The 24,074-nt window shown below is 40.8% G+C and overlaps 2 protein-coding genes across 2 annotated transcripts; one reads left to right on the top strand and one right to left on the bottom strand.

The window, feature by feature from the left end:
* Window positions 1-7,523: 7,523 nt before the first annotated feature.
* Window positions 7,524-9,062, bottom strand: ankrd39 (ankyrin repeat domain 39). Its single transcript, XM_083978192.1, has 4 exons — window positions 8,699-9,062; window positions 8,388-8,491; window positions 8,088-8,291; window positions 7,524-7,990 (listed from the first exon to the last, which is right to left on the bottom strand). Exons 1-4 carry the CDS (start codon window positions 8,787-8,789, stop codon window positions 7,844-7,846), a joined length of 546 nt encoding a protein of 181 aa, XP_083834318.1. The 5' UTR covers window positions 8,790-9,062; the 3' UTR covers window positions 7,524-7,843.
* A 322-nt stretch (window positions 9,063-9,384) lies between these two features.
* Window positions 9,385-14,797, top strand: kctd9a (potassium channel tetramerization domain containing 9a). Its single transcript, XM_083978191.1, has 12 exons — window positions 9,385-9,550; window positions 9,876-9,997; window positions 10,084-10,127; window positions 10,214-10,310; window positions 10,421-10,479; window positions 10,580-10,708; window positions 10,819-10,886; window positions 10,989-11,084; window positions 11,175-11,324; window positions 11,739-11,844; window positions 11,935-12,068; window positions 13,284-14,797. The coding sequence occupies exons 1-12, from the start codon at window positions 9,503-9,505 to the stop codon at window positions 13,398-13,400; spliced, it is 1,170 nt and encodes a 389-aa protein (XP_083834317.1). The 5' UTR covers window positions 9,385-9,502; the 3' UTR covers window positions 13,401-14,797.
* The last annotated feature ends 9,277 nt before the right edge of the window (window positions 14,798-24,074 follow it).

Raw genomic sequence — 24,074 nt, 5'->3', positions numbered from 1 at the left:
AACCACCACTGGTTTTGCACATCTGTGAGTTCACAGCTGTTGGGGAGCTACTGCCTTTGTTAAAAAAAAAAGTTTTATAATAATAGTTATATAAAGCCTTTTGTTTGTTTGTTTTTCCAGAGGAAGCTGTGTGAAGTCTGATAAGTTATTTCAAAGGCTTCACTTGATACAGTTCATTAGACTTAATGGTCAGAGTGAAAAAATCTGGAGGGGTTAGAAGTGAGCTCATCTATTCTGATCAGCTCCAGGCTTTAACAGTCTGAAGCTGTGTTAGCTGCTACACATCACACCTAAATCTACTATAGGTGGCTGTGTTGCAGATTGGGCAATGTGGGCGCTCGCTGCTAGGTTTTGTTTTCATGCCAAGAATGAAATGAAATGATGAGAATGATAATGCTCTCCAGTTTGATAACTAACAAGTTGCTACTAGATTAGCCTAAAGCACAAAGACTGGAAAATCTGTGGGACTATTTTTGATCCCATGTGGTGACATCTTCTGTCTTTTCCTTGGTCGAGCCATCACCACTCCAACTAGTGGAGACCATGAGGTGACTGGCATATCCAAGAAGTAGTCCAGCATGTAACCACATGATGGGTTTTTATTTAGAATATGGTATGTGGATTAAAAACACAACATTAGTGTTCATTAGTGGTTTTGAGATGCTGATAAGACAGAGTTTGCGGCCTCAGACAGAGCCATGCTAACAATTTTCTTTGTTTCCAGTCTTTATGCTAAGCTACACTAAGGAGCTGTTGCTGTAACTTTAAATTTAGCATACAGACATTTGTGGGACAATCTTTTCATCATATTCTTGGCAAACTAGAAATACATTTGCTCTAATGTTGATTATTCTTTTTAAGTTATGCCGACTGACTGTGATGCTAATCTTCAAGGTACATTTTAAGATTGATTTATTTTAGTCAGACATTCTTGCTTTTTAGATTTGTAAACAGTTTTTTTTCACTTTGTCTCTCTTAGTCCTCAAATTAACTCGCGACTTCAAACAGAACAGTGAACTATAAAGTGCATGAAGTGTGAATCTGACAACCACACACATACCAGAGAAAACCATGCATGTTCATTAAGGCAGCTAATAGTGAGAGTTAAATGTGCATGTGCCGCCACCAGCCACATCTTACAATTTCAGAGCAGCGACCACGATGGAGAGGATCTTTGATGCAACAGCAGTTTGAAAGCAGAGTTTTACAGGCTTTTCTTTTTCTTTTTGTGCCACTGATAAAGAGTTCCCTTGAGACGTACATCAGGCTGTTAATGATTTAAAAAAAAGTTCAGCACATGACATAAAAGCCTTGGCAGAACCCATTACATATGGTGATTGTTTATCCATTTGGTTTCTCATTGTTTTTCTCTGATGGTAGGAGCTGAGTGATATATCAGGAACTCTGGAAATCTTCACCTCAGTCTGAACAGAGACAGCCATAAAAACTTGTGCAAAACAGATGTGACAAAATTTCAGAAAGTGATTGCAGACCAATTAAAGGGAGCCTTCGGTTGTTTACAGCAGCAGCAAAGGGGAGACACACTGTCTGTATTCTATACAAGTCCACTAGCATACATGAGACAGTAAAAGCTTGTATAATGTTGTGCTAATCTGAAAGGGGTTCATTCACTAATCATTAACCTGCTCCTGTGATGTGTACATGCCATGGTAGCTCAAGAATTGTAAGCTCGCCGACAGGAAATGCCATAAAGTGAAGGCACAAAGTTCATGACTTTTATTCATAATTACAGCGTGCAGCTATTTTTCACCGGTATTAAAATGCAAAAAAAAAAAAAAAAAAAAATGTTGGCAGGTTGTCAACAAAGGTCAAACATGTAAATCAGTCATCTACTGTACATTACCTGAGATAGTGACATGTGTGTGGGCTTTAAAGTCAGTTGAACCTTTGCTTAGATGCTGCTGACAAAAGCTGAACCTGCACCCAATCTGTTTTAAGATGAGGTGGGGCATTTCTGAACACTCCTCACTTTCTTTCAGCGTAAGGAAATGTGCCGGACACTGTCAAAGCCAGGAATACCTTATGCAAAAGCAAACCGAAGGCAGTCTAAACCACACATGGGAACAAACTCACAGTCATGCAATCCTCAGAGTGAACAATATCCCCAGGGATGCTTTGCATGATGATTTCCCTAGCAGCTTCTTCATCACCCCAAAGTGGTGTTTTATTGTCCTCGCTTTTCGTGTTTGCATTCCATTGTTACCGGGCAAGTACAAATATCTTCCTTTATGCACAAAAACCTCAGACAGGCCTTCCTCTACATCTCCTGAACCCAGCCCTCATCCATCCATCAGCATTGCCCCTGTACAACACAGGGCCCCCCAAGCTCTCTGCTCACCGCCCCCAGCCTACTCTTTGACATAACGCTGTTGTGGCTTTCCGGGCCTTTATGCTGGCTGTTGTCTTAGGCAGATTGAAGACCCTTTGTGTGCATCAGCCCCTGTCCCGAGTGGCAGAGAGGAACCTGCTGGGCTGCGAGTGGAGAGACAGGAATGCGCATATGAATGGCCTAGTGTGTGCTGGGCACCTACTGACAGAGGGACGGCGAGCCTCTATATGAGTCTTAGTTCATCAGCGTAACCATCTTGTTCAATTACACGTGCGGCCCGGTGTTGCGTTCCCTGGATATTCACACTGAATGGGTGTATTGTCATGGCTGTTGTGAATATTTTGTTCGGTATTGTAGAGAGGCGCTTAACAAATAAGGTGCCAGCTCTATTGTTCTAGATGTGAATGGTTGAAATGCAGATTGTTTTCCCTATTATGCTACAGTCATGTCCTTGATATCTGAAGCAAATGTGGACTGTTATTCATCAGATCTTTATCAGACCCATTTAAGCTCCAATATAACACCAAAGCTTTCAGATGTGAATTTCATACAGTTGCCTAAAAGTCTTATCATCAGTGCATCATTCGGAACATTCACTTAAAAAGAAGTAGCCAAAACGCCTAAATTTGAAATGCATCTTTAAAATGTGCTTAGAGTATTAAAATGTATATAAAAAAAACCCAAGAAGAAATAAAAGAAGAAAATGACCTGTAAGTGTGTCAATCAATAACATGTTACTATATTGGATTGCTATTACTAGGAAATTGATATACAAGTAGTATTCCAATGTTTTATGTGATGGGGTTCATCTTATTTTTACTTTCCATTGGATAGTTTAGTTCTATAACAAGCCAATGTTTTTACAAGTGCATCATATGTTGTGTGTAATAGCTTAATCTGTAAAGTAATTGGTAAGCATAGCACATAAATAGCACTATATGTACAACTGGACAGTGAAGTAGAAGTATTAGAAGCATTTCTAAAATAGTATGTTGTCTATGTGGGTGTAAGCAGTCTCTAAAACCTCCACCCTTTTGAAACCGTTTGCATTAACTTAACCAATTCTTTCATCCCCATAAATGCAGGTACATTTTAAGAACTACATAGAAAATAGACCAGTGAATCAAGACTTGGTAGGGTGCAATATGTATGTGAAGTGAACAATTGCTGGTAAAGCTCAAGTGCACTGAACAATAGGCACACAGTATACAGTAGATGTGCACAGTTCCTTTAAAGATTTGGCAGATGATACAAAACAAGCTGATTTGTAACAACCTTCTGTTTTGATGGGACCTAGATATATGATCTCAAAAGCTTCATTAATTGTCCTCTGACTCATATGGCACAGCTTATGGGATGTTTGTCTGGCCATGCTTTTGAGAAGATTACATCTCCATAATCAATAAAAAGAAATGTAACCATCCGCCACGGCTTCTAAAAAAAGAAGAAGAAAAAAAACATCTGGGAAAATGAACTTCCCCCTGCAAACATACGTACAGTAATACAAATATTACAGAATGTTTGCTGTGCACTACTTCGCTGGGATATTTTGTCACGATTATGATCACAGGTAACATTTTGACATTATCCAGATGTGCATTTTTATCCAAATTGGGCTATGGGAACTCAAACACAGATGGCGCCCATATCCATCTACAGTGTAGCTCAATCTAAAACAAAATCATAAACTAACAAGTATATTGATTACACCGACAAAAACATATCCCATGTTCCTATTTCTGTGTAGCATGCATCACCTGATAAGATGAACATTTTCCACAGTTGTAGTGCTGATTGGCTGGAAGAGCTGAGCTGCAGCCCTCTGGACTCATGGCTCTTATCACCTGCTGACCTGGAAAGTGGGACCGTAAGATCTGCAACATCACTTCAACCATCAGACAACATGCTGCTTTGAAGTGGGAGTGGGCCTAAATTGGATTATGCAGCATCTCTGAGGAGCAGCTCCCGTAGATTTGATTACACACGCCCCCTCACCCAACACCCACACTCCTGCTTCCCCAAACCAGATGAGATGGTGTGGGGCGGTCCTCCATGACAGAGTCTGGTATTGCAGTCTTTTTTATGTGTGCCCATCTGCCAGCCATTTACCTGATTACTTAGTGATAACTCTGACAGGTCCAGCTCTGCCAGGGCAGCTGGGAGGCCAGAGACTGGCATTAAGGTGGACACAGGAAGATCAGGACCAGATGACCCATGTACCCATATTAACAAGGAATCACATATCACCCAAATGGAGAAAATTGACATTTGGCCAAACTGAATACAATGTTGAATCACATTTTTTTTTTAATGTTTAGCTACACCTTTTTTTTTTTGCCACAAAACAACTAATTTCACAGTGGTAGTGGGGAAAGTGGACAAATATACACAAAGCAAAAGTTATTCTTATTGAGCTGTTTAAAATAAAGTGCATGACTACAAATCCTCCACACAAGCGTGGCATACAGACCACCTTCTATTTCTGAAGAAAATAACATCCAGTGCTGGTTTAACTTGGGCTCATTATGGTGGAAGTGGGTTCCAGGGCCAGGAAGTTTCATTGCTTTCCAAATAAATCTCACTAAACAGAGCTGTAATCCAAATTCCTCGTCTTGTGGAGTCCTCTCCAAGTCCTCACATTACGCGAAAGCCCACAAAAGCCAGACATAAAAATTACGCTATACCCTTCTAGATGTTACTCGTTACAACATTTGTACAGACAAAAAGGAGTGAAGTAACAAGGCTGCTTGGGAGCAACTTCAAAAAAAGGGTGGAAAATGTCTTTTTTTTTTTTTGACATAGCTGCTCATTTTCACCAGTCGCCAGGCCAGTTTCTGATTGTTTCCACATAAAGGGGCAAAGCAGCTCTCAAATTCAAACCAGCTCATGAAAAATTATCAAAAACGAATGAGGCCCTTTAACATTCCTCCAGGTTTTACCGAGTGACACAGAGGGTTTTCATTATCTCGCTCCCTGCTAGCACATCTAAGACATCACCTTTGATTATGTTACATAGAACCTGGCAAGGGAACAATCAGAGGGTGCTGTGGGCGGGTGTGATAGTCTGTGTGCCGGTCAAAATTACTGGTTTGACTCAAACAGTATAATGTGCTTTTGTTTGTTGAGCCATTTCGATAACAAACAGCGATATCTTCTGACCAATCTCCTCAATGACCAGTGAGAAAACAGGCTGTGCCGTACACTGCTATTACTGACATGTGGCACTCCATTCGGGTGATTCCTGGCAACAACTCCTCAGCTGTGTGGAAGGAGGAACTTGTCAGTGAGCGTAAACAGCTCTCTTGGCTCAGTTCTCCATGCTAAAATGCCCCAGTCCCACCCCCCAACCCCCAACCCCCGACACCCCATCTCCTTGTGCTGTGTGGCGTCAGCTGCAATGAGCTCCAGATGTGGCCTGGCACCCCTCCAGTCACGGTGCTGGATGTGGTTTGAAGGTAGTTTGGAAACACCACCCACCAGCGGACCCAATGAAAGTTCCTCAGACTGCAGCGAGAGGTTTCAGTCGTGGGTTTGTATTTGTGCGGACTTCAGGAGCGCAGAAGGAGTGATGTACTCGGCTCTGCACATCTGTGGAAGGCTGAGGGGAAACGGTATCTGCCTCTTGTATGTGCATGTGTTACTTATTGAACATGCTTTGAATAAGTGAGCAAGTGAGACAATAGTTAAAAGTATTTCCATCTGTTTGAAGAGATATGGAAATATCAACATCCTTTATTCACCCCCAGGGTTCCATCCTTTGTTCCCGTTGCATATAAATACTAGTTTAAAAAGCACTCAGAAATGTGCTCTGCATTTGATAACCTCAGAAAAGTTGAATCATCTCAGTCAGATAAAAGCTAGGACCTGATGATACACTTAGACATTTTTTTCTTTTAAATTGCTGCATTTAAAAAGACCTGTAAAATGTGTGATGTTGAAACTATTGTTTAATTTAGTGCAATCTTCCATTATAGATCAGAATGATGCTCAGAGATGCATAAAAAATCACAGGTATAGGAAAAAAGAGGAGCCAGAGATTCAATGTAGCTGGACAGTTGTGTTTTTAAAGGTCAACAAAAATATAGATTATCAAACATCAGCATCTGCAGGAGTGAAAAAGCTTTATACTAGAAGCAGCAGGCTGCAAGCTTTGCTATACTTGCAGAGACATAAAAGTACAGTAGCCACAGTTGAAACATAAGCACTAGTGTTACTGAAGACCTTGTTAAATTTAGCAACATGTCAAAGTGACCTGAAATCTGAAGCAGTTTAGAAAATAATCAAAAATGCTGCTGCAGTTCAATGTTCACTTGTTTGCTATTATTTCATCAATAACTCAGTGTGGTGGCAGATACATAATTCAGCTGAGCTTGTTGTCTTCCATGATTCTTTCCTAGATTGATACATTTCTCTCTCTCTAACTAAACAGTCCGTTCAGTTTTCCAGCAGTGAGCCGAGAGGATCGGATGAGGTCACTGTATCTGAGCTGCCAGCTAATTCACATGCTGGACTGAAAAAAACACATGCTGCCTGTAAGACAATAGCTCCACCTGCTGCCAGAGATGAAAAAAAAAAAAAAATCCAGAAGGATCGGTTCGCATACATTTGCCAGACAAAGTTAAACAAATAACCCAAAGATGGAAACCTCCAGTTTTAACACAAACTTCTGTGTCAAACATGGCACAAGTTCAAAGCATCTGATTAAGGCTGCAGGGAGAAGTGTTTGTGTTTGCTGGGAACTGTTTGATTGATTTGTGAGGTTACATTTCATCATTTCGTGTAGATTGGTCCTATGATGTTTTTCAAATTACTTTGATAAAACTGTGTTTATATGTAAGAAAAGAGGGAAAACACTCCTTAGAACACTCTGTTCCTTCTAAACTGGGCTGTTGTTCCTGTCCACCCATCAGCAGCAGGCGTGTTTACCACCCCCCTGCTCCTGGATTGAAATTAAATATCTGTATCCACTGCGAAACATCAACGAACCAACAGCCATTCAACCACTTACACCAAAGGAGATGATGAAGTACAAGTATTCACTTGATTTCCCTCCTCTCCATTACTTATCAGCTCTCAAACCCCAACTGAAAACCATAGTCATTGTTTGCTCTTGAAAATGAAAATGTCTTAATGGACAATTTAATTAACTGGAACTGTTTAAGTGGAATGAAACAACTACCTGATTAAAGTGCAACGTTTGGCAGGTTTCTAACTTATAATAAACGGCTTAATTAGCAGACAAGTAATGAAAGAGCAACCAAAAACTGTTTATGTTTATAGTACAGAGCAGGAATATGTAATGCTGTGTTCACGCTGTGCCACTCAGTGGCTCTTTGCTGATGCTCATTTCAGATAAAAAGTAATCCAGTATAGTGAATCCAGGTCAACATGATCTGGACTTAAGTGGACCTCGCCTTGTATGCTTTGCTTAGAGGTCATGTCATTCGTCTGATCTTAACAACTCAGCATGTTCCAGTTGCTGTGTGTCCGTTGTCACCCAGGTGGCTTTAGGAGCTCCTGCAGATGTCCCCGCTGTGCCAGCTGGTAGGGGAGCTGGAGCCTCTTGTTGGCCCTGCTGCAGAGCGCTGGACACCGCTCAAGAAGCAGCTGACACACCTCTTCGTGACCCCGTTCTGCAGCCTGCACCAGCATTCAACAGAGTAACAAATGCAGGCGCTCTTAAAAATCATTGTCTCTCTGTAAAGGCTGTATTGTGTTACCGTTGGCAGTGCTGTACCTTATGCAAAGGGGATGCACCGTCATCATCACAGAGCATTGGATCTGCCCTGTGGTCGACAAGGAGTCCAACTACATCCAGGTGGCCGCAGTAAGCTGCTCGATGCAGGGGCGTGGCACCGCCCGGCGTCTGGGGAGATGCACAAGCACCGTTGTCTAGGAGAAACTTGCAGACAGAAAGATGGCCACTGCGGCTGGCATAATGCTGGGGGGAAATACACAGAGATGAAGCCCAAAGTTATATGTTAGCACAGAGGTCACTGTAAATGAAAACACATTCCCCCTAAAAAAAAACACTCACCAGAGCTGTATATCCTGAAGAGTCTCTCAGGTTAGGGTCTGTGCCCTTCTGGGTCAGGGACTTAACCCTCTCCAAGTCCCCATCCACTGCAGCAGACCAGATACCTGCAGAGAAGAATGACACACAATATTCAGCACTGAGCTTCACCGACACAGTGGTCATGTCAGGAATAAAAGTAACTCGCAGTCTTTAAAAGGAAATGACATATGCCTCTGTTTGAAACTGGAGACATCTTCAGTGAAAGAGAAGAGTCAGTAGAGAGAGAGTCAGCTCTATGCTTTAACTCAGCCACCATGCGCATTAATGCAAACCTCGTTCAAAATCCATTTCATTCAGCGTCTGGTGAACACTAGGAGTCACTGGATGGGAACAACACGAGCACTGCTGTCTGTCCGACGCCATTGTGTTAATCCGCACAAATAGGGAAATAAATTATTCAAAGCTGAGGCCGAAAACTTTAAATATTAGAGTTACTGGTCTGAGTTATGAATAGCATCATGCAGTTTGAGCAACGTGTTTCCTCTTCTGTCTTTCATGGAAGATATCAGCCTCCAAACGCGCGAGTCCAAGCTCTAAAGAAGCAAACTGAGGTTTAAACAAGTGACAATATGAGTCACATTAGAATTAAAATATATCCTATTTATTCTGTCTGTCACACAAAACCAGAACTGCAACTTTTCGCTTGCGGTAGAACACCGGACGCATGAAGATAGCGTACGTCCGTAGACCAATCACAGAGCCGCGGTGCGAAGGCACCCTTTACGTGCCCTCGGTCCTTCCAGGTTTGTTTAGAGAAACAGGCGACAGCACATATTTTCAAACTATGGTGGTATAATGATAATGAAAGTTGCACCACTGCATTAATGCAGCTGCTTATGCTGTTAACTATACCGTATAACAGTATTTTTTATACATTAAAATACACGCCCCCCGAGCCTCGTTGACATGGATTGCTGAGAATCCCATTTTCCTGCCTGCATCTAAACGCATCTTTTGTCTCGTGTTGTTGTCTGATGCAGCTAGCTAACCAGTTTGACTCGGCGAACAAGTTGCTGGCTGAGGCTGCGTTGTTATTGAAATTATAGCAAAGTACCTATAACCAAAGCGCAAAAAGAATGAGAAGAGTTACGTTGTTTATTAACGGGACATCTAAAAATGGCAAGGTGGGTAATAGCTCAGGCTGTTCAGTGTGGGAGCTTGGGCCGCAGAATGACTGGCTTTTTCCATTGAGCATACGTGTTTCATTTTTATATGTAACTAATCCATCGTTCAATGCAACTACATATTATCAACATTAGTCATGTGGAGTCGTGGGTTACTGTTTCCTTTGTTACATTGTTTCCCTGTGTAATATAAATGTAACAGTTAGCTCACTGCTATCTGCGACTCATTAATCTTGTATTAGACAGGAGTGACCCATTTTGTTTCAGACTTAAATCCCTAACAACCTCTATGTCATCTTTTCTTTTTCTCTCTTTTTTTTAATAGGTTGTAGCAGTTTACGGGGCCTTGTCCGACTTACTATCCGTAGCAAGCAATAAGTTAGGAATCAAAGCCTGTTGTTTATACAATGGAAAGGGTGGTCTTATAGATGACATTGCCCTTATAAGGTAAGCTCCCACTGTAAAAATAGATGTATTGCGAAATGATAATGGACTGATGATCACCTCATTGTGTGTGTCTGTGCTCCTAACAGAGATGACGACGTGCTGTACGTGTCAGAAGGAGATCCATTTATCGGTGAGTGCTGCAAGAGTCTCATCCACCCTCAGTTAAAGTGTTCACACATCTTCAGCAACACTTTCCTTCTCTTCTGAATATCACAGATCCTCAGAGTGAAGCCAAGCTCAGATCTGACCCACATGGAGCACACACTGATTGGCTGACCCTCAATATTGGTGGGCGCCTCTTTACCACTACCAGGTAGCCTGTCAAACACTGCTCAATCAAGGAAAGAGTGGAGATTTTGACACTACACTGTATTCACATTACATTTCTTCTTTGCTGACTGTCTGTGTCTGTCTAATGTCCAGGAGCACCTTGGTCAGCAAGGAGCCAGAGAGTATGCTTGCACACATGTTTCGAGAGAAAGGTAATTTATGGCCACTGATCTGAGCTGTCCAATCAACAAGCAGTCAGTTGTATGTGAGGCATCCTTTTGACAGGGTTCTGTCTACCTCTGTTTGCTCCAGATGTGTGGGGCAACAAGCAGGACGAGCATGGGGCTTACCTAATCGATCGCAGCCCTGAGTACTTTGAGCCGATCCTCAACTACCTGAGACATGGTCAGCTCATTATAAATGAAGGCATAAATATACGAGGTAAGTCTATCTGAATCACTCTGAAGAAGCTCATTATATTTCCACAATCATTTTCTGATGAAATTGGAACCGAAGCACAGATTGGTAGCGTTGTCTCAAATGTCCTCCAGGTGTCCTCGAGGAGGCTCGCTTCTTTGGGATTGAGCAGCTTGCAGAACAGCTGGAAGCAGCAATCAAGGTGATATGAAATGTGGAGGACAAACAACAATCTCACATGTTAGTTACTGGATCTCTCCCTTGAATGCATTGTGACGTATCACATTGGTTCCTTCCTACACAGAATACACAGCCACCTGAGGACCACTCTCCCATTTCCCGCAAGGAGTTTGTTCGCTTTCTTCTGGCAACGCCCACCAAATCAGAGCTCCGCTGTCAGGTACAACGTAGTAACAGTATATTCATTTACTCCGTAATGTCACTATATTGTCAAGTTTATGTTTGACACTATTACTCCTACTGTTTTTAGGGACTTAATTTCAGTGGTGCTGATCTGTCTCGACTTGATCTGCGCTACATAAATTTTAAAATGGCTAACCTGAGCCGCTGCAATCTGACACACGCCAACCTGTGCTGTTCCAACCTGGAGCGTGCCGATCTCTCTGGAGCCAACCTGGATGTAAGTCTGAAAACGCTTTTCTTGTCCGCACTAAATGATTCATATGCACATATAGTGTCAGCCGATGCAAAGTAAGTCAGTGCAGAATGAAGTCACAATGTTCTCCACTCTGGGAAAGTGAACACTTCCTTCTTCTTCTAAGATGCATTGATTGTTTTTGTGTTATTTTTAATTGTTGGTGGGGGGCGAGACACCTTGCTGTCTGACAGTTGTGTGGAGAAAGGTCCGTTCTGTTGTGATACAGTTTTAACTCTCACAATCACACCACTAGAAATGAACAAGCAGATGGTTTTTGATGGTGTCAAAAAGTTTGTAGTTATCATGTCTAATAATGGCAAATGTGATTCCCTCAGTTTGGTAACATACCATGAGCTTGCATCACTGCAGTTGATATTTTGGTTTGCACTTCTCCAGGGCGCTAACCTACAAGGTGTTAAGATGCTCTGCTCCAATGCCGAGGGAGCTTCTCTCAAGGGATGCAATTTTGAAGATCCATCTGGACTGAAGGCGAACCTGGAAGGTAACCTGCCAAAAATGTTTGATCAAAGGAAAGCAGCACATCCCACATTTGCAGCCATGAAGTAACAGAAACAAATGTTTTTGTGTCCAGGTGCTAACCTGAAAGGAGTTGACATGGAAGGAAGCCAGATGACTGGTATCAACCTACGCGTGGCAACTCTGAAAAATGCAAAGCTCAAGAACTGCAACCTGCGGGGGGCCACTTTAGCAGGGACTGATCTGGAGGTGAGTTACCTCTAAAAGTGATGACTCAGCTGGGAGCCGCATTTGCAGCAGCTGTTTAGGGACAAAAAGAATTAAATGATTTTACAATTTATTCGTGGCACCAGAACCTTTTGCCAAAACGGCTTTATCTCTGATGGCTCGGCAGCAGGATACGAGAATGTTATGATTATACACTTCTGTAGATGGATATCTGTGGACAGTGAATACAATGAAGTCTTATTCATCTTTGTTAGACTTGAATGGTTCTGACTTACGTTGTCTAGCTCTGAGACTCATGTTCTTACAGTAAGTCAATAAATGTGTTCCTTGGCAGAGATTTCAGTTTGATTTTGCTGGATTGTCAGATGGGCAAGTTTTTTGGGCGAACTTGTGTGGCGCCTTGTGTTCAGTGTATGCAGACCAACTTTGTTAACCCAAAGTGTAAGTGGCAGCCATTAATGAATTTATCAGATTTTGTTCATTATTCTATTCTGGAGGATAAAATAACATTAACCATAAATGTGTAGGTTTTACAGAAGAGTAGCAGAATTAAGCTGTAGCACTACAGCTACAATTATTAGTTGGTACACAGAAAAGTGATCAGCCTCAGTTTTGACGATTCATATTTGCTGGTTTCTTGATGTTAATAAAGTTTTTTGATAGAACAAGCAATCAAACTACATCAGCTTGCCTTGCACTGTGGGAAATTGATCTGAATATTTTCACAGTTTTTACATTAACATTTCAGAAACTGAGATGATGAGTCAGCAAGTAATGAAAAATGACTGTTGCTGTCCTACATAGCACATTGTCTGGCATTAAAGCAGAAGTAAGCGGAATGTTTGTGTTAATATAAGTCTTAAATCGTTATATCTTCCGACAGCAATCACTTATATAGAGTGACGGGTCTGTCAGTCACTCTGCTCTGCTGTAAGACGAGGAGAAAACTTTTCTTGTATCCTACAACCTTTATCCAATGAGAAGAGAGAACGGCATAAAGGGGCGGTCCTCTCTGTGTGTGCAGCCAAGCGATGCGCGTGAATGTGGTGACGTAGGGACGAGGGCGGGGACTGCTAACTCCATCTGCTGACAGGAAGTTTGCCAAAACCACCAGATCGCTTACTTCTGCTTTAAATGACCAGTATTTCTCAGTAAAATGTTTACATTTTTCAACCTGCGTCAGTCCAAATCCTCCTGTCTCACCATGTGGTCCCTGCTGCCCTTTGTTTTTCGCAGAACTGTGACCTGTCTGGCTGTGATCTACAAGAAGCCAACCTGAGAGGGTCCAATGTGAAAGGAGCCATTTTCGAAGAGATGCTGACCCCTCTGCACATGTCACAGAGTGTCAGATAACTCACCACACCATCCAGTGTGGGTCACAGCCGGCTTCTTTAAAGCTCTTCTCCTCCAGTCGGCCTCTGGCCCATTAACCCTCCTATCAGTCTCTCTTTACCTGCCTGCAGCACAGGTAGCTGTATGCACATCCCTGGCATTCCACCAATATTATGTTAGCTTTAAATACCTTGCACTAGAATTTATCCAGGGTTGTTCATGTATGTATGGTAGGATGTTTTTAAATGTTAAGCTGCATATCACCAAAACAAAGTCATGTTTCTTCTAGTGTTTCTAGATATGTCTGGATGCAATCCAGTGACTATACTGACATGTTACGCTAATGGGAGTCAAAGTCAGATTATCCATGTGTGGTAAAGTTCAGAGCACCGAGCTTCACCAAATGCTGCTGTAGCAGAAATTGAAGGGGTCACTTACCAATAACTGTGTCATTATATATTCCTTTTTAAGTATGTAACTTAATTTTTGCTGGATTCAACATATTTCAAAGGAAGCAATGCAAGCCAAAGCCATACAACAGCACAGTCTAAAAGGCTAAAAGTGATGTTAGTGCACCGTTAAACTATGCGGCAGGCTAGTTAGTTCTAAACACAGCTTGGGTATGCAATACAGGATTTACAGCTGTGAGGTTTCTCCTTTCCTACTTTTAAATATTGTGATGTTTAAAAAAAAAACTCTCCTTGTTTTACGCTCTGTGAATCTACCTCTTCTTTTGTTTAATCCAGTGTGTGAGTGATCCACGGTTGCATGCATTTGACTGTGGCACTACTTATTGTAATGTCTATGTATGCCATTCATTATTCTTACCATTTGGAGGAAATAATCCAACTTGTCGTGCTTTAACAGAAAGCCATTTTTAAGTGTTCATATTTGTCAAAGTGGGTTTACCTGGAAACATGATCCATGTATCAATGTATATCACTTAGTCATGCTTTGAACTTATTTGCACAAGTATATGTTAACTTGTAACATGTTATACCTTTTTCACCAAAAATGTTTGGTGCTTGTAATCTTTATGTAAATCAAATCCAGTGCTTCCAAATCTTTCCAAAAAAATGTCACTAGAGTGAGCAGGTGTTGTCAGCTGTATTGTTTAGGGTCTTCATTTCTTACTACAGTGTCCGTTTGCATGTGTGACGAGTTATACTCATCTACGACTGGTGAAGTTTCTTTAGCTGTAGCTCAAAGCTGCTCCGATGCAATACTAATCAATCACTCAGTACAATAGTAGGTACCCAGCCTGTGAGAATGAATGATGAAGGCAATCATGTGTATTTCACCTTGAGAGTGAAAATCAATTGAAGAGCGATGGTTATTTATTTTAATACATCTCACTGAATGCAATATGCGGAAAAGATTGGTTTGTGTTTGAGAGAGGGAGTGGTGTGTGGTCTCCCTATCTATGATTATTGCACTCGACCGTGGAAATATATGTATTTCCATAAATGACTGTTATAAATAAACTACAATGAAGAAGAAGTTTTCATTTGTTGTGTCTGAGTTGGAGATGAATGAGTGTTTTGTGCTTTTAAAATACACCATAAAAGTACCATAAAAAGACCCGAAACAGCTGAAAATGGTTGATGGTTTGTGGGCAAAGCGTGCTCCAAAGTGAGCTTTTAAACAGCCAGCTCTGCAGGGCGCCAGTAAGTGTAGCTTAATCCCACTTTGTCACCCCCTGTAGTGATGTGTTGGGTAAAGTGAAATGGAAGCATCACAGGCTTATATAAAGCTTGGGAAATAGTTTGCAGGGGCACTCACAAAGGACTACAGAGGAACAAATCAGAGACGCTGCTTTCTGCAGAGAAGGTAAAAAAACAAACAAAAAAAAAATCTGTGATTGACTGAGAGCCAACCGAGTCTGGGGTTAAACCAAAGAAAATTTCTGGCGTCCGTGTTATTTTTCCACAGAATGGGTATAAAAACCTTGGCACTATGGCTGCTGCTTGTGGGGACGCTGGTGCCACAGCACGGCTGTCAGCACTGGTCATATGGACTGAGCCCAGGAGGAAAGAGGGAACTGGATAGTCTCTCAGACACACTGGCCAATGTAAGCATTCATCAGTCTCAATGCTCCGTAAACACTGGACTCTTCTATTTCCTTCTGTACATATTCATTGTGATGTTTTTTGTTTTCTGAACAGATAGTTGAAGCGGCTCCACATGTGGAGAGACCCTGCAGCATTTGGAGCTGTGCAGAAGAATCACCTTTTGCCAAAATTTACAGAATGAAAGGATTACTTGTAAGTGTTGCTAATTTGTCGTTTATATATTTGATTATTCGCTCCTATAAACCTACGAATAATGTCAAAATATTCAGAGTAAATCTCTGAATATCTTGACAATATTCGTAGGTTTATATGTTTATAAAAGGTTAAATACCTTTAAGCTCTGGTCATTTGAGGTTTGAATTTATTCTCCAATTTTCTCACTGTTCTCTTTCAGGGCAGCGTCACTGACAGCGAGAATGGACACAGAACATATAAAAAATGATGATGACGACTTCATTCTACAAATAATTTTATAAGCATAAGACAGTTGTGATGTTTGCATATCATTTGTTTAATACACTTTTACTGCTATGCTGCTCTGTCTCCAAGTTTGTTCACTGACCAAGAACATTTACATGGTGTTTTTAAAGGTTTGTTTTTGGTTCAACTTGGTTTATGATTAATTCTGCTGTGTATGAAAAAAAAAACATTATGGTGGCTTCAGGTGATGATGATACATGCAAACTTGAAACCATCAAAATGTTGATGTCCCAATCATAAAAAAAGACTATTTATCACTACATCATGACATGCACGCTTTTAGTCCTTTATTATAGCAGTAATTCCATGTTTGTTTTCGTTTGTGTGAAAAATCCGTGTACATCTGCCTGACAAATAACTGACACATAAACACCTTTCAAAGTCTGTAAAACCACCTCTGTTGTAGCTCCTCTGGATATTCACTGCCCTTATGGTTTTGTTAGTTTGATGGCAAGTTATCAATATGTAAATGTATTTGAGTTCTGCATGACCTTGTTGACTTTCTTAAATGACAAAGTTGTTACTGCACAGTGACTTTAGAAAATAAAAAAGGAAAAGTTATGAGTCCCTCTTGTATATATGGTGGATCCTTGACAGTTTTGTGAGATGAAGGCACTTATTAGTGATGGTTAATGTTCAGGTTATGGCAAGAGAATGTAAAATATCCTCACAGCTACAGTAAAGTAGATGAGTGTGTGTGTGTGTGCAGTTATAAAATGAGCTCCCTGTGATGTAATTATTTTAGAACTATCTGTTAGTTCACACAACAATCAGTTGCTTAGTGCAGAATGAAATCCTACACAGCTGCTGCCCAGTCCCTTGTTTCTTTATGCTGCTGGTGTGGAGGGAAGAAGCAAAAGCAGAGGAGGTCAGTTTTTATTCACATGGATATGAAGACTGGACACGATGAAGAGGAGGTTGCAATGACTCAGTTTGATTTGAAACTGGAGGTGATGAAGAGGACGACTCATTGACGTGAATATGAAGATTGGGGATGACGAAGAGCAAGGCAAGATGTTCTTGTAAGCCTGACGGCAAACACGCTTGTGGCTCAACATTTCCATTTGTATCTTTTATACGTTATACTCAGTTTCATGGTACATCAAAACTCTACGGCAGGTTTGCAAAAGGTCATATAAAAGGTCGGCCACAACATTTCATTGTTTCAAAACCTAATTTTTGTGTCAGGTGATTTGCCAGTGCAACCAAAATGACATTTATTTGTTTTTATTGCTTTAGTTGAATGGTAAAGATGTTTTTTTTTTTTTTTTTGACGTACATAACCAGGATAGTCCCAAGTTAGACAAGTTACACTGCCATAAATGTATATCCTTGTGGAAAAGCTACATGAACAGCAACAACCAAAAAGCTTGTGTGGATATGAAAACTCATGAAAAAAACAAACATGTGGCAGTTTAATAAAAACAGAGTAAAGTAAAAACGAAACAAAAATGTACTTCTTCACAGTAGAACACTAGTGTCTTGTGTGTGTCTTTTTGGTTTCGACCAATCTTGTGTGGTGCACCCATCCCCTGCAATGACCTACTGGGATCATGTTAAAAAGATAAAGTGATTAGGCTGTGGGAAAGATTCATCTGTGTGTGTGTGTGTGTGTGTGTGTGTGTGTGTGTGTGTGTGTGTGTGTGTGTGTGTGTGTGTGTGTGTGTGTGTGTGTGTGTGTGTGTGTGTGTGTGTGTGTGTGTGTACTTCCAAAACAGGATTGTGACTGATGATTGTGGCGGGTCCTCAGCCAATTTTCTGTAACAGACAGTCCACCATATAACATGAATGTCTGACTGATTTCGATAACTGGTCGGATCATTTTGTATATGATGATCAAATGATAAATAATATTTCAAACCCTGTGAAGATTCTGACAATTTCATTGATAATCAACTAATGAGTATTGATCAGAGACTTGTAAAAGTGATTTTCTTTCACAGATTTATTTAGTATGTACTTTAGTTTTGCACACATGCTGCAATTTGAGAAATTCTAATCTGTGGTGAGCCAAAAGAGATTTGATCATAATGTTTTGAAAAGATGTGTTTCTACTTTAAAATTAAGCCAAGGCAAATGAAAACTTCTCCAATCAATCAATAAAGTAACCTGATTCAGATTTTTTTTTTTTTTAGAAAACAGGTGAGTTTTTAAACATGATTAGTTAAGAAGTCACTTGTGTATATATACCAACTAAAATGGAAACAAAAGAAACAATTAGAGGTCATGTAAGAAAGGTTGCAATGATCAGCTATAGGATATAAAGAAAGAAGATCAGAAAGAGAACACGTTTTGATTCACATGAATATGAACTGGCTGACTGGAGGAGATGAAGAGGAGGTCCCTGTGAATCTGGATTTGAAGATAGGTGATGAAGAGGAGGTTGTTTTGATTCGCATGGACACAAAGACTGGAAGTGATAAAGAGGAGGTATTTTTAATTCCCCTGGATTTGAAGACTGGACATGATGAAGAAGAGGTCATTGTGACTGTCATGGATATAAAGACAGAAGGTGATGAAGAGGAGGTTGTTGGATAGGAAGACTGGAGGGGAACGGAAGGAAAGACTTTACACTTTACAGCAGGAGAGAGAACACATTTTTAGTGCAACTTGATTGGCTCGTTGAGATTGTATCGAGATCTGATTGGTTGCCAGAGGTGACTGTGCCTGTGGCACCTAAAATGTGGAATGACTTGCCTCTGCCCAGTAGACAGGCCTCTTCCCTGTCTGTTTTCATCATCTATAACCCACCTCTTCTCCTTGGCCTTTGACACCATGTGAGATGTTATTTTTGTATTGTTTATATCTGTTATCTATTTTATGTTGTGAGTTTTATGTCTTTATATATTCCATTGTACAGCGCCTTGGTCCACAGTGGCGTTTTAAAGTGCCTAATAAATAAAGTTGGTATGGTATGGTGTATTCTATATATATATATATAATATTCTAATATAAGAATGAAGAAGAATATGTACATGTGGTAGGTGGCACCGAATGTGTGTTCTTTTTGAACTCACATGGATTTAACCACACAAGTCACACTGTACTTGCTGTCTGCCTTTCCTACTTGCTTCTCCAGTCCACCAATCTTATACTTTGTCTTCTCCCTCCCTCCATCCTGTATTTTCCAGCCTTCCCATATCTCTGACCTCTACTGTCCTATCTTTCTCCGACCTTTTATCTCCCTCTGTCCTTTCCCTTTACAGCATGCCTTCTCTTTTGTCTTTGTCCCTTTTACTCCTCACCCTCACTTCACATCCCTCCATTGCCCATCCACTGCCATTTGACTTGTCTCCTTCATCTCTATATGCTTTTGACTTTTCTCCACTTTATTTTCCCACTCTTTCATCCACCCTTCCTCTCTTTCATCTAATCTTTGTCATGCAGCAGATTTAGTAATTTTCTCACACATTTACTTTTCTGCATCCTCTCCTCCTAATAATTAAGTTAAGTAACTAAGTAATTCTACTTTTGAGATTCACAGAGAATTGTTTGAGAAAATGTCAATAAAAAATAGTAAAGACTGCAGCGTTTTGTGAGTTTTGATTGCAGAGTTTCAATTTGACATACACTGTGAGGTGTTTTTCATCGTTTCAGTGTTTCTTCTTGCGTCTAGAGTTTTGATACAGTGAGCCAAATTCTGCAAAAAGCATGTAAGCAATTGGCAAAAACTGTACCAAAGTTTATGTTTGTTGGATTCAGAGGAAATGTTGAATCCACTGAGTTGTGGAATCTTTTTTTTCTTGGTGTAGTGTGTAATCACTGCTCATAGTGTTTCTTTTTTGACTGCTTAGTGCAAGATCTGAAAACATTGTTCAGCTTTGAGCGCATGTAAAACTATTTTGAGACGACGGTTTGATTTTGCAAAAACAATCAGAGGTTTTGTGACTGTGGTTTGAGGAAAGAGCTTTGTGTTTACAATTCTGGGGGGGGAAAAAGCAGGAGGATTCAAAACGGATGTAAAAACTGTAATTCAACCCTCCACATTCTGTCCTTTATCCATCCACATAATCTCTCTACGTTTTGCATCCCTCTCATTTCTCTATCTCCCTTCTTGCTCTTTTCCCTTCAACTTCATGGGCAAGTTGGCCAACACATTTAGCACTAGAAGGAACTCATATCTTTTCTGTCCTTCTTCTTTCTGGGATAGGTGGGTAGAGTTCACATTTGTGTTTATGTGAATTCCCTCCAGGCTCTCTGGCTTTCTCCCATAACCCCAAAACATATACAGATTTAAATGTGTATCTCACCTGATATTAAAATCCTGGTTTTGCTTGAAGAGTCTAATCTGAGTGTTACATATGGGTGACTTAACAATATGAGAAATCACTGTCCAATTTTCACATTGCACACATCACAAAGAACAAAAGCTTTACTTCAAAAACAAGCATGTGACCTTTAGCCTTTCTTTCTTGGGATGCCCTGGCATATATTACTGGTCATAACAATAATCCAGCTTGTTAAATGAGCTCAGTACAGAGTATATCATTTCTTAAAGGCAAAGCTTTCACAGTAAACAGTTCAGGTCTGAATAAATATAACCTGTTGGCCTACGGTTACATTATTTTACATAATGCAGACAATTGGGATGGCCTTGAGATGCTGCAGTGGGTTGTAGGCTTGTGTCTCTTCTTTCTCTGCTGCTTGTGATTTGTGTCCTCTGTAGCATCCTGGTAGGTGGACTTACATCGACACATGGATACCTGCACAGTCTGCTGAAAAGATGTTAGAATCTGGCTGCCACCATCATCTGCGACCTGAAGTGTCGACTCATCCAACCACCAGTGTGGTGCACTGCAACCACTGCCAACATGAAGCAAAGGCTGGACCACACTGTGCCCATCCACCATTTAATTAATTCTGTTTCCAAATACAAAAATAAATGTGATTATTAGGTTTTACCAGTAAAGCGGTGTACATTTCTCTCCTTTTGCAATTGGTCCAATGCCATACTGCATCTCTGAGTAGTATATCTTACACCACACTGACTGTGTCTACCTCCACCCAACAGTGGCATGAGAGGGCAGATTACCCTGTGGTTTAGGAGATGTTGTGCCATTAAAAAAAAAGGGTTTCAGCTTGCTGTAGTAATTCAGATGAAGTGAAATAGACATAGAGAGAGGAACTCAGTAAGTGGGGCGGGGGCAGTCAGTGTACTCAGAGAGAGTATAATGAGCCAATGAGTATAAGCCAAGCACATGAACTTTTATATTGAAAAGGCTGTTACAGTAAGTAAAACTTGACCTGAATATCAATCAGGAGTTCAGTGCTCAGGCAGCAGAGGGCACCAGAAACCTGGATGAAACTGCATCCATGAGGTCTCTGCTCCTTTGTTGCTGTGGTAATTAAGTGCCTGTTCGATAAAATAATCTGCCAGAAAACCCAAACTTTCTACTAAATATACTATCTGTCTGACTGCTGCTCAGGTTTTATCAACACAGTTTTTAATAAACCTGGATCAAATCCTGTCCACGCTAATTTATTGTAATCTACTGTACTTTATTGTATTTGTTCACTATGAGAACATGTGTCTGAGGCCAATTAATTGTATTGTAACAACTCATTGTTTGCTTGGCTCGTTTCACGTACACTCAACAATCTCCTCGGGATTATAAAAGTGATTATTCATGGACGGATAAGCAACATGAAAATTATTTGTGCAGGCGACACATGTGTTTGTGTTTGCCAATATGGAATTTAAACAAAGTGAAAAACAAATTGAAGTGTATTAATCATGGAGATTTGACAGTGATACAACAGCCTGTAATATCCTGCTGACCAGAATATGGGGTAGCCACATTCTTATCTTCAATGGAAAGTGTGTTTTTCAAAGTAGTTCAAGCCGTCATTCAGCAAACACACGACAGTGAATCACTTCCGTGGGTTTTCGTCTTGTTGATGAAATTGCGGCAACATTCACTAAACACCACTAACACCATATGGGTCAATATATTGTCCTTTATTTGAAATAATTTGATAAGAGATAAATATATGAGAGGTAAAAGCACAGGATATAAAATATTTACTCAGAATACTGTCATGAACAGTAACTCCCTGTGCCCATCTAACCTCCATTTTAAAATCAAACATCATATCACATTTGACCCAAGGCAAGACACATTTTTTAGTATATTTTTTTTCTTTAAACAAGTACTAAACATCAAAGCAGTGCAAACGTATTTCATGACAGAATATACACGAATCATTGGGCATTTATTGATTTCAAACAGCACTTCTCTGTACAGTGAAGTTGCTTAGCAGCTAGTCTTGTCCTGGTCGAAGTTAACACCTAACTCTACTTATGTAGGCAAGTAAGTTAGCTAATTAGTTATTTCTCAATATCATCCCTTAGTATTACACTCTTGTCTGTACACTAAATACGGAGCTACTGCTAACAGCTGGTTCGCATCACCCAGCGCCTGTCCAAATGTAATAAAATTAATACAGCACATGTAATTAGTTGTCACATGTGGGTTAGCCAAGATAACCATTGGATTTGAACCTGGATTCAGCTAAACATTTGCTGAACAGCTAAATGTTTAAAGGGGAATTGCCGGTTTTCACAATCCGCTTCGGCATTCGGGTCCATTTTTAGCGCAACTAGCCGGAGCTTTATTGAGTCCAGGTTGTGGAGAGGAAGTCTGTGGAAGCTGAACTTCATCCAGCTGCTCATTTTGTTCTGACAAGTCGGAAACACGCAGAAACAAACCGTAGCATTAGCGGTAGCAACAAGCCGCACGGCGCTCAGAGATGACATCATCCAGGTCAGAGGTCAGTAGGTCAACCTACAGACCCCGGATGTTGATAACAGCTAACCCCGGATTCAGAGGGGAACAGCACTAGCGTATGAAAACAAAATATTGGTGAAATGAACGAGTTTCTCTGCAGATAATGTGTTATTTAGAGGCTGCATTGCGTGCCCCGTGTTCTCGCATTATACGGATATACGCGGCTCTCGGCTGGATCTAATTTTGTCGGAACGACTTGTAATGACACCAAAGTTATCAGGGTGAGTAAATGATCGTATTTTATGCTAGAAAAAAGGTCCAGATTGAAAAAAAACGGCAATTCCCCTTTAACTTTGATAGCCCCTTTCTGCCAAGTGACAATGTAAACATGCCAGTGAAGCAAGGTGATACACCTAAAATGGACAGATGGATGGACAGATGGACAGACAGATGGATGGATGGATGAAGGGATGGATGGATGGACGGATGGACGGACAGACGAACAGATGGATGGATGAATGGACGGACAGACAGATTTATGGATGGATACATGGATGGAGGGATGGATGAGCCCATAAGGGAAATAAAATTTATGGTTTACAAACAAAAAAGCAAGCCATCTACGTGTTTTTTTTTTAGCTACAGATTTTTTTTTAGCCCTGCAGATACACAATTATGCTGTAGATACTGTATGGTGAATCTTGTATTCGTCTTTTGCATCCTCCAGAGCTTTACAAATCTTGACTATAGGGAGAAGGACTCACACTTCCCCTTACAAAGCAATTGAATGCACTGGAAGCTATAATTCCTCTTAAAGCAGAAGTAAGCGGAATTTTTGTGTTAACATAAGTCTTAAATAGTTATATCTTCCGACGGCAATCACTTACATAGAGTGTTTGGTCTGAAACACTGGTCTGTCAGTCACTCTGCTCTGCTGTAAGCCGAGGAGACCTGTCGAAAACCTGTCGTTTTCCAGCAATTACACACTGCTCAAGACAAAGTCCCTATCACTTTGCTGTGGCTGCTCATTGTTATATCACCGCGATAAGCAAATGCCAGTCAAAAGGTAAGCTAGTGTGTCATCAAGTATCTACAGCAAATAAATGTAACGTTTGACTTTCTTTTTTGTCATCTTTTCACGTTTGACTGACCTGGTTCATCCAGTGCCTCAGCCTGGCGTACTGTAGCTCCTCCGGTGCCAGTCTTTAATAAAGTGCCTTTAATAGCTTGTTGCTCTGTGTCAGTTTGAAGGAAACCCACTGAAACCCCTGAGGAAGCTGTAACCAGGCAACTGAAGCAGGCTGTGGGCTAAATGTTTTCTTCTGATCAAGGAAAATGGAGGGTCAGACACAAGGGCCAGACCCTAAATTATCAGGCCAAGAGTGTGTGAGAGAGTTTGCGTTTCCCTGCCTGCC

This window comes from Trachurus trachurus, assembly GCF_905171665.1.
Source record: "Trachurus trachurus genome assembly, chromosome: 9".
NCBI classification, from domain to species: domain Eukaryota; kingdom Metazoa; phylum Chordata; class Actinopteri; order Carangiformes; family Carangidae; genus Trachurus; species Trachurus trachurus.
This window is presented reverse-complemented; position numbering and strand designations above follow the sequence as displayed.

Bases quoted from the DNA above. Each gene is read 5' to 3' on its own strand.
- kctd9a (XM_083978191.1), top strand. From the start codon at position 9,503: ATGAGAAGAGTTACGTTGTTTATTAACGGGACATCTAAAAATGGCAAG. The intron at 10,709-10,818 runs GTAAGTCTATCT...AATGTCCTCCAG, and splicing joins TGAAGGCATAAATATACGAG to GTGTCCTCGAGGAGGCTCGC. The intron at 11,325-11,738 runs GTAAGTCTGAAA...GCACTTCTCCAG, and splicing joins TCTCTGGAGCCAACCTGGAT to GGCGCTAACCTACAAGGTGT.
- ankrd39 (XM_083978192.1), bottom strand. From the start codon at position 8,789: ATGGCGTCGGACAGACAGCAGTGCTCGTGTTGTTCCCATCCAGTGACT. The intron at 8,492-8,698 runs GTTTGCATTAAT...TCTTCTCTGCAG, and splicing joins TGAAATGGATTTTGAACGAG to GTATCTGGTCTGCTGCAGTG. The intron at 7,991-8,087 runs GTACAGCACTGC...ATGCTGGTGCAG, and splicing joins GTGCATCCCCTTTGCATAAG to GCTGCAGAACGGGGTCACGA.